At 41.6% G+C, this 12,595-nt stretch overlaps 1 protein-coding gene across 16 annotated transcripts in view; it reads right to left on the bottom strand.

Annotated features, from left to right (window-relative positions):
- The window catches only part of FOXP1 (forkhead box P1), a 1,079,246-nt gene that overhangs the window by 253,988 nt on the left and 812,663 nt on the right, over positions 1-12,595 (bottom strand). For all 16 annotated transcript variants that reach the window (XM_077451838.1, XM_077451836.1, XM_077451844.1 and 13 more), the window contains one exon: positions 6,760-6,852. In XM_077451838.1, coding sequence (XP_077307964.1) covers positions 6,760-6,852 — 93 coding nt within the window. The remainder of the gene's footprint in view (positions 1-6,759; positions 6,853-12,595) is intronic.

The following is a 12,595-nucleotide window of genomic DNA, read 5'->3' as shown; positions in this document are numbered from 1 at the left end:
CTTAAAGTAGAACTAAAGGCAAAACTTTTTCAGGGGAATCAGCAGTTGTCTTCTACCGACGGTGGGGAGCCATTCCCACTGGGAGAAAATGGAGATTATCGCTGGTGGCTATAGCAGCTGCTAGCAATAATCACAAGAGAATTAGTCAGTCTGTGTGTACCCAAGTTGATCGATCAATCAACCTGATGAACTGGCTGAAATTCGAACCGTGTATGGCCGTCCTAAGGGAGGGTTACAGCCCCTGTCAGTTGACATCTGTGTCCCATTGGGGAGATTCCCCTTCCCCTTCTGTCACATAGCCAAATGGGATGAGATAGGATGAGATAGAAAATCCCTGCAAAATAAGGAAATCCCTGGTTGTCACCAAAACTAGCATCCCCACTAGAAGATTTCCCCTCTTTTCTTGATCTGGTGAAAACTCAATGTTTTAGATTTTCTTTTCAGTTCTACTTTTGGTTATAATAGTCACCAGGACAATTAGAGGGAGTGAATCTCCCTTAGCCCTTGTACACACGGTCGGACATTCCAACGGAAAATGTCCGATCGGACCATGTTGTCGGATAATCCGACCGTGTGTGGGCTTCATCGGACTTTTTCTGTCGGAATGTCCGACCAACAAAGTTTGAGAGCTGGATATAACAATTTTCTTTGTCCGATCGTTTGTAGAGAATTCCGATCGGACAAAGATCAAAGCTATTGGTTACTAGCCTGAACGTAGTCTTGTCGTAACTAAATAACGTCATCACGAACGATCGGATTTTCCGACAACTTTGTCCGACCGTGTGTATGCAACACCAGTTTCGGACAAAATCTGATGGATTTTGTTGTCGGAATGTCCGACTGTGTGTGCAAGGGCTAATAGGTACACAGACAGAAATTAAAACCTGAGAGGTGTTCTAATCCTTCTTCATTCTATCTAAATCCCCCCAAAAATGCCTTTAATTATACTTTAAGCTTGCCATATATGCTACAATCGCATGTACATCAACAAGCTACTTTTCTGATTGTACATCTAACAGCAATAACACATTGCAAGGGTCTCTCTGACTGGTTACCGCAGAGATCCCTTCATCTGTTCATAGCTTAGTGGGCAGAGCCATGAGGTATCCATGTAATCACATACAGCCAATTAATTTGAACAAGTTGAGAAAGGGAAGTTAATGATTTATTTATAGATGTAGTTAAAATAGTTAAACCAAGTAAAGGTTAAAGTGGCCAAGCTATGAACGAGCAGTAAAAGATCTTTAAAATAAGCCAACACTCACCTTTTTAGCTGCATATACTGCAAAGTGATTCCTTCTCAAAGATCCTCGTAGACTCTTAAAGACTCTGAAGTTGATATCAGTCAGTTTCTAACAGCAAAGCTGCATTCACACTGCAGTAGTGTAAGAATGTGTGTAAAAACATGTGACTATGTGCGCATTGACAAAATGCGTACACCGACCTGTTGCGCTTGTGGTGCCATTCATTGTTAAAAGCAACCCAAACGCAGCATCTAAGACCAATGACAACATGCATGGCTAAAAATGCATAAAGTTCAAAGCTCAAAAAGATACTCAAGCTTCTTTGCCGCACTTGCCATGTATAGGGAAGCCCATTGACATAAATAACCTACCCTATGCGTGGAGCACAGCAACATCTATACACACTATGTGCTACTCAGTGTGAATGGAGGCCTGGAATCACCTGCTGCGTATATAGCAGAATACCAAGTTTCTGCTTTCATAGATAGGAGCTTAGATTTCAATGCTTGTGATTAACTTTAAAAATGAATTTCTCCATAAGGCCTATGGATAGAGGGGTGAATAAAGGATTGTTTTAAAGAGCTTTTACTGCTTGTTCAGGATATGTAGATATTTCAACCACTTCACTTCAACCACTTGAATACTAGCCTGTAATACCACTTTATTACCATGTAATTTTTAATTTTTTTGTGATGTAATAGCTTGACTGACAATTACTTGGTCATGCAACACTGTACCCAAATAATTTGTACAGTATATAATATTTTTTGGAGACAAACTTTTTTTGGTGTTTTTCATGATCACTTCCTTTTTTTTTTTTACTATAAAAAATAAAAACGTCCAAACATTTTGAAAAAAACAAAAACTGCTTCCCTTTATATTTGGTTATAAAACCTCACTTCCCAAATGACCCCGATATGGAAAGTAGAAACCCCAAGGTAATCTATTTTTTTCCCCACAAACTGCTGCACATAAAGAAAATGCTGGTATACAAGGAGATTAAAATATTACGTTTAGTAATGGTGCACTAGATGAATGAAATGTACAGGTCATACACAGAGGGAGGAAGAGGTGTAGAGGTTAATGCAGTGCTTCTCAAGCTTTTTTCAGTCAAGACACCCTTTAAAATTATGGACAGTCTCAAGGCACCCCATTGTAAAATACAAAAAAACGATGCTAATAGTTTTACCTAATGTGGCAGCATCAACACACGTAGGACACCATGGTAGAGGTGATTTATTCTTTCAAAGCAAATACACTTTTGCACACTAGTACTGACTAGTGTTCCAATGTTTCTCCTCTCCCTATCTCTTACTCAGCTAATGTGACCCCAGTGATGGAGAGGGGCAGGCAATAAACACCCTACTTATCAACACTGATGACATCAGGACGCCAGTGGCTGAAATGGTGCACAATAAAACCTGTGGCTTTGTGTAACTAAAATGCAGGCTGGATCCACCTACTGGCATGAATACATTTTTGGGCAATTTTTAGACATTTTGTCAAGGCACCCCTGAAAAAACCTCAAGGCAGCCCAAGGTGCATGGGGACTCTGGTTGAAAAAGGCTGGGTTAACATGTGGATGGTGGCTGGGGAAATAACAGCCAGCCACTGATATGCATACCACAGTAGAAAAGTTCAAAGGTAGCAGGTGAAAGTAATAAGTCGCATACTAGTGCCATCCAGTAAACAATGAAGCTGTGCTACATTTAGAAGCTTTACCCAACTTAACAAATTCTCGGTCATCCACAGCAGACCAATTTCACAGATCATCTAAAAGACTCAGCAGGAGGAGTAGAAGGATTAGAATGACTTAAGCCTGTGCTGTGTACCTTCCTGTCTATATGTTTCCTTCTTCACCAATCCAAGGCCGGCTTGAATCTGGATTGACTGTATGTACCTTTTTACTGTATCTCAGAGGCAGGAAGATGTCTGCACTTCAGCAAGTGTTCAGTTGTGCTCCAAGATTAATCAGTTTACAGAAATACAGGAGTGGGGTGGAGTGGTGCATTACAGCAGAGCTTAGATGAAAATGAAAGCTCCAACAAGGTTGGCTCCTTTTATGCATCTCAAGGATTAATTTTCAGTTTTGATTGGAGGGTACCATCGAGGCCATTCACACCTAAAGTTTTAACCCGTCTCTGCCTATTCATTTCCTGTGGGCTCCTAACAGAATATAAACTTACTTGATTCACTTCTGGTTAGTGCCAATATATCTATGTATTGTGGTGCACTGAAGAGTCAAAGAATGGAATGTTTCTCCAAAATGCATATTCAATGCATAGGTATCAATTCAGCCTTATTGGATCAAGTCACCGGTTCCTTTCCCCTGCCTCTGTACATATTCCAAATGCTGCACAGTAACAGTATATAAACACAGAAGAGAGTTATATTCACATTTGGAAACTTCACTCCGTGGTACTTCTGTAATAACTTACTCATGTTATGATTTTAAAACATCATAATGTTCTCTGTGAAATTAAAAATACTGGCTATGGCGTACCCATGCCTTTAAATTATCTCTAACATCAAAACTTGAATTTGTCTTCCTCGGTGTGTCTTCCTCAGTATGTCATAGTTGAATCATGAAAAAAATGTCTCCCAAGATTCAGCAGTGGCTTTGCTTGTTCTGCTCCCATGTGATGATTGACGAGGGTGGACAAACAAACCTAGTTTGAGAGAGTCTTACGTACCAACAAATTTAGTGATTTCAATAGTTCCCCTTTTAAAACAATATTCAGCTTTATAGTTAGCTATAGTTCTTTAATCCAGGGAGTGAAAAATATATTGCAGGAATTATGATAGCAGCAAACTATTCTGTAACTGATTTCCTTTAGACATCTTTGGCCACGGGCCTGGGATCTGGACAAGCACACCAATGTGTAGTCAAATGTCAGACCTGACGATACATCCATCTTTCGCTTTCTAAACTATAAAGGGTCGCTCGTTCCTCCTGCACAACATTGGGCTGTGTGTAGGTGACGCCGAATGGGTTTATCTGGTAGACGCAGAGTGTATTTGGCAGCACTCGGCTCCGGCTGAGCCAGCGGGATTTGATGTATATGTAATCTGTCTCCAAACACTCGTGGCTTCCTTCTCTGTGTGATAAATTGTTTCTTCTGCAAATAAACTCCTCTTACAACAGACAGGTCAGCTATTTCATTTATCAGTTTGGGGCAGCAGATTGTTACGGATCTTAAAACATTTGCTGTTTATTCTGGGTTAAAGAGGTGGCAGCACCAGAGACACTGAAAGAAGCCCAACACATTATTTTGAATCTATCTATCTTTCTATCTATCATAAATAAGCCTGAGTAGGTCACGGCAACCACAGGACTTTAATCAGGAAAATAGAAGTAAATAATGCCCACCGTTTCCACAGTTTGCTCCATCTTTACCAAGGCCTTGATAAAGATGGGCTGAGCCCCAATGAAACATTGGACACCTTAAATGTCTGTTCTTTACTTCTATTCTCCTTCTGCAAGTCCTGTGAATGCTTTGAACTAGCCAGGCTTATCTACTGCAATTTTTACTATAATGCACCCAGCGGAGTTCAACTAATGTGTGCAGCATCTACCGTTAACATTGTATATTTCATAAATATGTAGCAAAAACCTTAATCTTTGGTGAGGCCACTTCGAAACACCCTCTGCCTCCTTTTACAATCGGCATCCCCCTACCACCACTAGGACTAGTCACACTAGCAACTCCACATCACTCATGCCCACCATATTATCTCTTCATATACCCTTCACAGTCATATACAGGGCATGGTTGAGCCTAGAGCCCCACACAGCACCCAATCTCAACCCATACACTGCTTTACCATGACTTAAATGGCATGTACTTCAAGTTGCTCAGTGACACCAGCATCCTAGCCTCGTCTAGGGGCTGTACTAGGGGACATAATTCTGGCATGGATCTTGAATACAGTGTAGCTGGCTCTTGTTCATCTCCCAACACACGCCAGGTAGCAGATTTCTTTTACTACTGATAGCTCAGGAATAGTAAGTGAGAGGGTTGCCTTGCTACATATCTTTAGGACTTGCTTTGGAAGAGGGATTTGGGCAGGACAACCCACACCACACACACAATGATGGCACACATGGTCATCTCATGCAGTGATAACACTTACACCCCATCCATGGATTAAATAGTCCTACCACTCTGTGGTTTCAGTAAGAACTTGAGTACATCACTCCTCCAGACTCGTAATCCCCACTGCTCCCCTATGACGAGCATCTTTTGCCCCATAAAGATAGCCAGCTGCTATGACCTGTAGACAACACCACCTTCCACACCATAAGATTAATTACACATCTGCCCCCACGTATACACAAATTTTGTTTCTTCTGCATGGTACAAACAGAGGTCATCCTTGGGCTGATGAAACCTCCATACCAGACAGATGACTCCATTATTTACCGCTAAGTCAAAAGATTTGTGAACTCTACCCACCCTCCCCATAATCATAACAATATACAAGATCATGTTGCCTAACTTCATGGGAGTGGCCCCTTTATTCATATACTACAGGATGAGCAGCACATTGGTTTGGACCACTGGCCTTCAGTTGCGGTTCCTGCTTAAAGAGTATTATTGAATAGGCTCACCAGTCTACTACCCAAAGTCAGAGCCAGTGAGCGGATGCATTTTGGGAGATTTTACAACAAAACAAATTGAGTTAACATTCATAAAATATCTGTGCAGCAAAGTCCTCATGCTTGCATTATACAGCTTACTATACCAGATGAACTCCAGGCAGAGATAAAATACATAAACAAATGCTGCTCTTTATTCAGCAATATACCCTAAATGTATGTTTAATCCATGCAGTGTAAATATCTGAATTTAACCTGTTATCAGTTTAATGCAGTCTCTGTACAGCACAGCTCGGACTGGGGGAGGGAGAAGCAGCACAAGGATCCATACAGTTGTGCTGCAGTGCAAGGAGCATGCTGACAGAAGCAGAGAGCGGGATGATAGAGAGATGAGCTCCTTTCAGTGTTCAGTCACGGGCTGGGGGAGAAGTATAACTGGACTGCAGCAGCAGAAAATTGGGTCTCCTGCCCTGTCAGATAGGGCTGCGCTGTGTGGCAGAGCTGGCTATATTTCAAAACTACATAGACAGGTAAACCCGCCTCCTTATATATATTCCATCTATGTATTCAGCTGTTTACCAGTAGTTTTGTTTAAAGTACTGTGGTGTTGAATGTCCAAGCTATTCTATGTGCACTGAAGCAGCAAGCAGTGAATACTATAAAAGCTTGTTGTAAGAGCTTATGCACAATTACCCGACAGCTAGTACATAGCATCAGTCAAGCTAATTTTTTTATAAGGCAGGTAAAAGACTTTACATTTAGCCAATTCATGAAGATCAGTGTGAACAAAGCTTACGCTCTCATTTCTGATGGACATAACAGTGACCAGCAGCTTGTCTTGTCACCGGCTGCACTTGCACACATCTGAACATCTTTCATTTTCCAAATCAGCATCAAAGCCAAGTGCTTTCCTACCTGTAGGGGTAGTTGCTTGTCATTCCTCTTGTGGGTCTTTACTCCACTGACTTGCTGCTGGTGTATTAATAGCTGCCGTGCAACTTGAAAAGCCTGAAGTTGGGAAGAAAAAAGACAACACAAACATGTCAGTTTAACCACTTGAAGAAGTTTTTGCTAGAAAATTACTTATAACGCCCAAACATTTTATATATATATATATATATATATATATATATATATATATATATATAGCGCAGAGACCCTAGGGAATAAAACAGAGATCATTACAATTTTTTATGCCACAATGTATTTACACAGTAATTTTTCAAACACAATTTTTTTGGGGAAAAAATTCACTTTAATGAATAAAAAAACAAAAAAAACAAAAAAAATCAACATATACCCCAATTTTATGGTTAAAATATGAAAGATAATGTTACACCGAGTAAATAGATACCTAACATGTCACACTTTAAAATCGTGCACGCTTGTAGAATGGCGACAAACTACAATACTTAAAATCTCCATGGGTGACGCTTTCTAAAAAAAAAATGTAAAAATAAATAAAAAGGACAATTGTGTACTTCCAGCCTGGACTGGAAGTGACATCATGATGTCGCTCCGGTCCTCCAAGGTCATAGGGGCGATCAAAGACAATCTAGTTTCTCTGGAGCGCCGGTGAAAACGGTAGGCTCAAGAAACAACGGTGAGTGCTTCTGAAAGCATTCCAGCAGCTCATAAGCTGCTTGGAACGCTTTCATGAGAAAGCCAGCCACTAGCTGGAAAAAAAAAATACCGGTGGTACGTCTGATATCTTTAGTAAGTGATAAACCACTTACAAACTGCAACGTTCTCTCTGTGGACTACAGAACACCCCATGCTATGGAGAAGAGGGGAGGGCAAGCTGTCGCCCTGTCCTAGGCTGACAAGGCTGCTGCTCGATTCATATAGTATGGTGAGTGAGCGCGGTCACCCTTTGGAACGGGAGTGCGTTATTGGCAAATAATAGAAATAATGCAACACAGGCCTAGTAAGCTGCAATATACAATAAACATGTAAACCCCTTAAAATTAACGGGTTTTCTGCAGTAATTTGTATAAAATGTATAACTAATGTAAACTTATCCTTATCTAAGTCACAACAACAGACCAGCACAAAATGCTTAAGCAAATTTGCCAGCACGTTTAAATAAAACATGATGCCCCCCCAATTCCTAAACACTTATCTGCCTCCTCTCACGATCCAGTGCTGTCCAGGCTCAGCCCTGCTCTCCCCTCTTCCTAGTCTCATAGGAGACAAATGCAGTTGCAGGAGCCATAGGGGGCAGTTGAGGAGGGAATGGGTGGCGCTGTGACACACACAGGGCAGCTAAGGAGCACACCCGCATGAGTGCCCCCTTAGTACACAACTTGTTGAGGGGGCATCCACATGAAAGGAGCAGAGGACAGCAAGAAGAGAAGGTAAGAGACCCCCGTGCAATACCATTGTACAGAGCAGGTAAGTATGACATCTATTTTAATTTTTAAAAAATTCACTTTACAATAAATGTAAAGTTGCTTTATGCATAAGTGTAGGCACACCCACTTCTCCAACATGTCCAGGCCTGACCTTCAAGAAGTAGAAGGACTACAGAGCAGATCTGAGAGGGCAAAAGCTGCATGAAAAGGTTCTCCATAACATTATCTTTGGATAAACATACAGGTTTTTTTTGGTTTTAATGTTTGCAGGTGCACAAGAAGGAATTATAGTAAAGACGGATTAGAGGTGACCATTCAAGAACATTACAATGTATAATATTTATATATATGTAACGAGAGTCAGAGTTAGAAATCTTCATTAAACAAAGTTTTTCACTTTGGTTTCCTCTATTCTCTTACCCGAGCTCAATGAATATATTTCATCAGCATCGCTGGACTCTCTTTCAAGATGACTGCCGCCACCAACAGCAGCTATAAAGTTGTGCAGAAATGGCCTATTATTATTTATTGGGATGTTACCCAGAGTCCATTTGAAGGCATTTTACCAAATGACTCCGCTAATCTTGGCTAGGTCCTAGTGGACTGTGCAGGACATTAGCGCTGCAAAAGTCATCCGATATTGTACAGGCAGATGAGCCAGGGCCTGTACCGCAGTCATTTCACACACATAAAACTAAGGACTTCATCACTGAAGCAGGACAAATCCTCAGCCTGGGGTGGAGGGGTCTGTGTGGGCTAGGAGTATGTTAAAAAAAAAGAAGGTAGCACTCCAGCTTAATTAAAATGTCTGATACTGTTTTAGTATCAGTAACCATTGAAATGACAAAAACTAGCTAATTAAAACTTTTATCTACTTTCTATCAAAGGTAGGGCTATATGTGTATTTTGTAACAGCTAAGTAATGACACTTATATTGCTAGTAAATCATTGCTAGGAGTAGCAAATTATCTGTAAGCATTGAAACAAAGGGCCACCTATTGTCTTAGATAAAAAAAAAAACATAATAGTGGTTAAAAACACACAATTGCGAAATGAGCAACTGATGACTACTAAGCAGTGCTGGATTACCAACTAGGCAGATTAGGCACTGCCCTATGGGCCCCACACCATTTAAGGGACCCATGACAATGAAAATAATACTGATTTTATCTTGAAAGAAAATAACAATAAGCGTTCTTAAATTTTTTACTAAAGATAGAAAAAAATGTATCGACTGAAAGAAATTAAAACTTTACATTAAGACTCGGTTCACACTGGGACAACTTGCCAGGCAACTTGCTATTCTAATAGGAGAGACACAAGTTCCCGGACAAAGGTTCCTGTACTACTTTTGGGGTGACTTCAGGCGACTTGCATTGACTGTTATACAGAAGTCAATTTGTAAGCTGCCGCTGAAGTCGGATGCAGGTCGCCATAGGCAGTCGCGCTGCCTCAGTGTGGACCGACAGTAAAGACTCTACATAGAAAAGGCTGTACTAATGTAATGTACCTAATAACAACTTAATTACTTGCCCCCCAAGCTATAGCTGCAGCGTGGTCCTTAATTGCCGGGAGGACGCAAGCGTTGTCATTTTTGTCTATGAGACTCGGCTGATCACAGATCCGAGTAAGGGGTCGAGCCCAGCCCCTTACCACGTGATCAGCTGTCAGCCAATGACAGCTGATCACGTGATGTAAACAGAAGCTCGGTAATCTGAATTTTTTTCCTCGCGCTGTCAGTGCGAGGGGGAGAAAAAGCCGATCACCGGCTTCTGTCAGAGGGACATCGGTCCCTCACTCAGAAAGCTGCAGCTGTGTCACCTACCAGTGCCCACTGTGCCACCTACCAGTGCCACCTATCAGTACCCACCAGTGCCACCTACCAGTGCCCACAGTGCCACTCATTAAGGCCCACTAGTGCTGCCAATCAATGCCCATCAGTGTCTAATAATTAGTGCTACAGATCAGTGCTGCTTATCAGTATAACCTACCAGTGCCCATCAGTGCCACCCATCAGTGATCATCAGTGCCCATCAGTTCCACCTATCAGTGCCACCTATCAGTGCCCTTCAGTGCACTTCCATGCCACCCAGTGCCAACCATCAGTGCCACCCATCAGTGCTTATTAGTGCCACCTATAAGTGCCCATTAGTGCTGCCGTATCTGTACCTATCAGTGCCCATCAGTGCCGTCTATCAGTGCCCATCAGCGCAGCCTATCAGTGCCCATCAGTGCAGCCTCATCAGTGAAGGAGAAAAAGTACCCGTTTTCAAAATGTTTTATAAAACTATGAAACAGGTTTTTTTTTGTTTTTTTTATTTCGGTCCCTTTTTGTTCTATTTAGCAAAAAATAAAAAAACTCAGCAGCAATCAAATACCACTAAAAGGAAGCTCTACCTGTTTGAAAAAAATGATAGTAATGTAATTTGGGTAAACTGTAGAATGACGGTGCAATTGTCATTCAAAAAGTGACAGCACTAAAAGATGTAAATTGGTCTGGGCAGGAAGGGGGTTTAAGTGCCCAGTAGGCAAGTGGTTAAAGTACATAAACCATAGACATCAGGTTAACATTACAATTTGTCTCCTAAAAGCCCATCTTCTTTCAGTTGTCAGTTTGTATAAAATGTTGACGCAACCTAAGTATTTGTAATGTACAGTAGTGATGGTCATCTCCATTTGGCGACCAACGTGCACACTACTTAGTTCAATCTTATCCCACTAGAGCACATGAACGAGAAACCTCCAGGAACCGGCAAACCCCCAGAGTTTTGATTGCCCAGGGGCCTCCACAGAGTTGAATCCAGCACTGCTACCAAGGAAAAGCACGGGTTTGGTCCGAACTTCTGTAGCTGTCAACTGCAGCCAGGGCATTCACCCTTCCACAGCTGCAAATACACAAAGAGGTGGACATACTTGAGACATCAAGAAACAGAACAAGGGCGCACACACCGCCACTTCAGGAAAAAAGTGGACACACCCGGTCCAAGGTGCTAATCCCGACTCATCATCATAGGATAATATCAAGAAGAGAAGAAAACTTGATCGCACACTCGAATACAAACAATTTGAGTGTGCACGGTTCTTTTAGTGTGAAACATGTCAACTAATCATCCGTGCAATTTTGTCTGGCTTATGACAATAAAGAACTTCCAACAGCATCCTTTGGATTGGAGTGTGCGATCAAATTTTCTTCTCTTCTTTATACTTGATACATCATTGACCTAATATGGCCACACGGCTATGACTCAATGTCATATCGCTAAGTGGCCATATTAGCTTAATGAGGTCACAAGCGTCCCTGCACCTTTGTGTACGGGGAATGACCTGGCTGCAGTTGACTGGGTGGCAGTGGACAAGAGTGACAGCTTCCTCCTGGTTTCGGTCATAACCCAGTTCGGACTAAACCTGTTCTCATCCCTAATCACTACAATATGTTACAGATATAGTTTACCCAAAAGGGAGACATTTTTTTCCATCCATTCAGCAACTGCTTGCTACTTTTAGTCATGTCACACATTCCCTAGATGGGCTTCAATTGATTGCGAGTATCATATTTAAAGGGTAACTCCTCTTTTATTGGGGAAAAAATTGCAAATAAAAAAAATAATAATCTAGCGTATACAATTGTGACACAAGTCCTATTGTAATTGAATGTTATTAAAAATGACCTTTCCTTTTCAATCGGCAGCTCTGTAATTTTCTGCAAAGTGCAGCGCAATATGGCTACCTGGAGGTGTTCTGTACACACAATGTGTACAGAACGCCCCTCAGAAACATAATTTCCTGCTTGTGTGATTGGCTCACTGATTTTCTCAGAAGTCTACGCTAAGATACATGTCAGATGTTTGGCGCCCTCTGCAACAAAAAATAAATTTTTGGTAAGATACTCCCAATAGGAAACATCTAAGGGGGTGCAGACCCTGCGACTTTACTCATTAGAGCACTGATTCTGCAGCAGCTGGTTGATAATTATGAAACCACTCCCATTAGACTCACTTAACACAGGGACACAGGGGAACAAACAGGGATTTCTTCAGAATAACAAGAGGTAGGAATCTACAACAAATGTTGTTAAAATCCCTGCAAGGGGAATGCTTTTTTTCTCAACTAAAGTGGAGTTACGCTTTAAGCAATAAGTCTCCCATGTAGCTGCTGCATAGGAAAGTAACTGATGGACATTACAAAAGGTGAATAAAGTAAACTTACATGTTAGCAGATGAAATGGGTTCCTGGGGAGTGGAGTCTAAGGGCCAGCAAGTGTTCCAACAGGGCCCCTCTTGTAAAGATTTTGATTTTGCTGCCCGCTGACCCCGGGTTCACCCTGCTATAATATGCAAGGACTAACCTGCACTAGTAGAAGCAGATGGGCACAGAGGTGACAGGAGTGGAGACAGGAA

This window comes from Lithobates pipiens, unplaced genomic scaffold (genome assembly GCF_037356315.1).
Source record: "Lithobates pipiens isolate NorthernLeopardFrog02 unplaced genomic scaffold, aLitPip1_a1.2 Scaffold_23, whole genome shotgun sequence".
Classification (NCBI taxonomy): domain Eukaryota; kingdom Metazoa; phylum Chordata; class Amphibia; order Anura; family Ranidae; genus Lithobates; species Lithobates pipiens.
The sequence above is the reverse complement of the archived record's forward strand: the minus strand, read 5'-3'. Positions and strand labels throughout refer to the sequence as shown.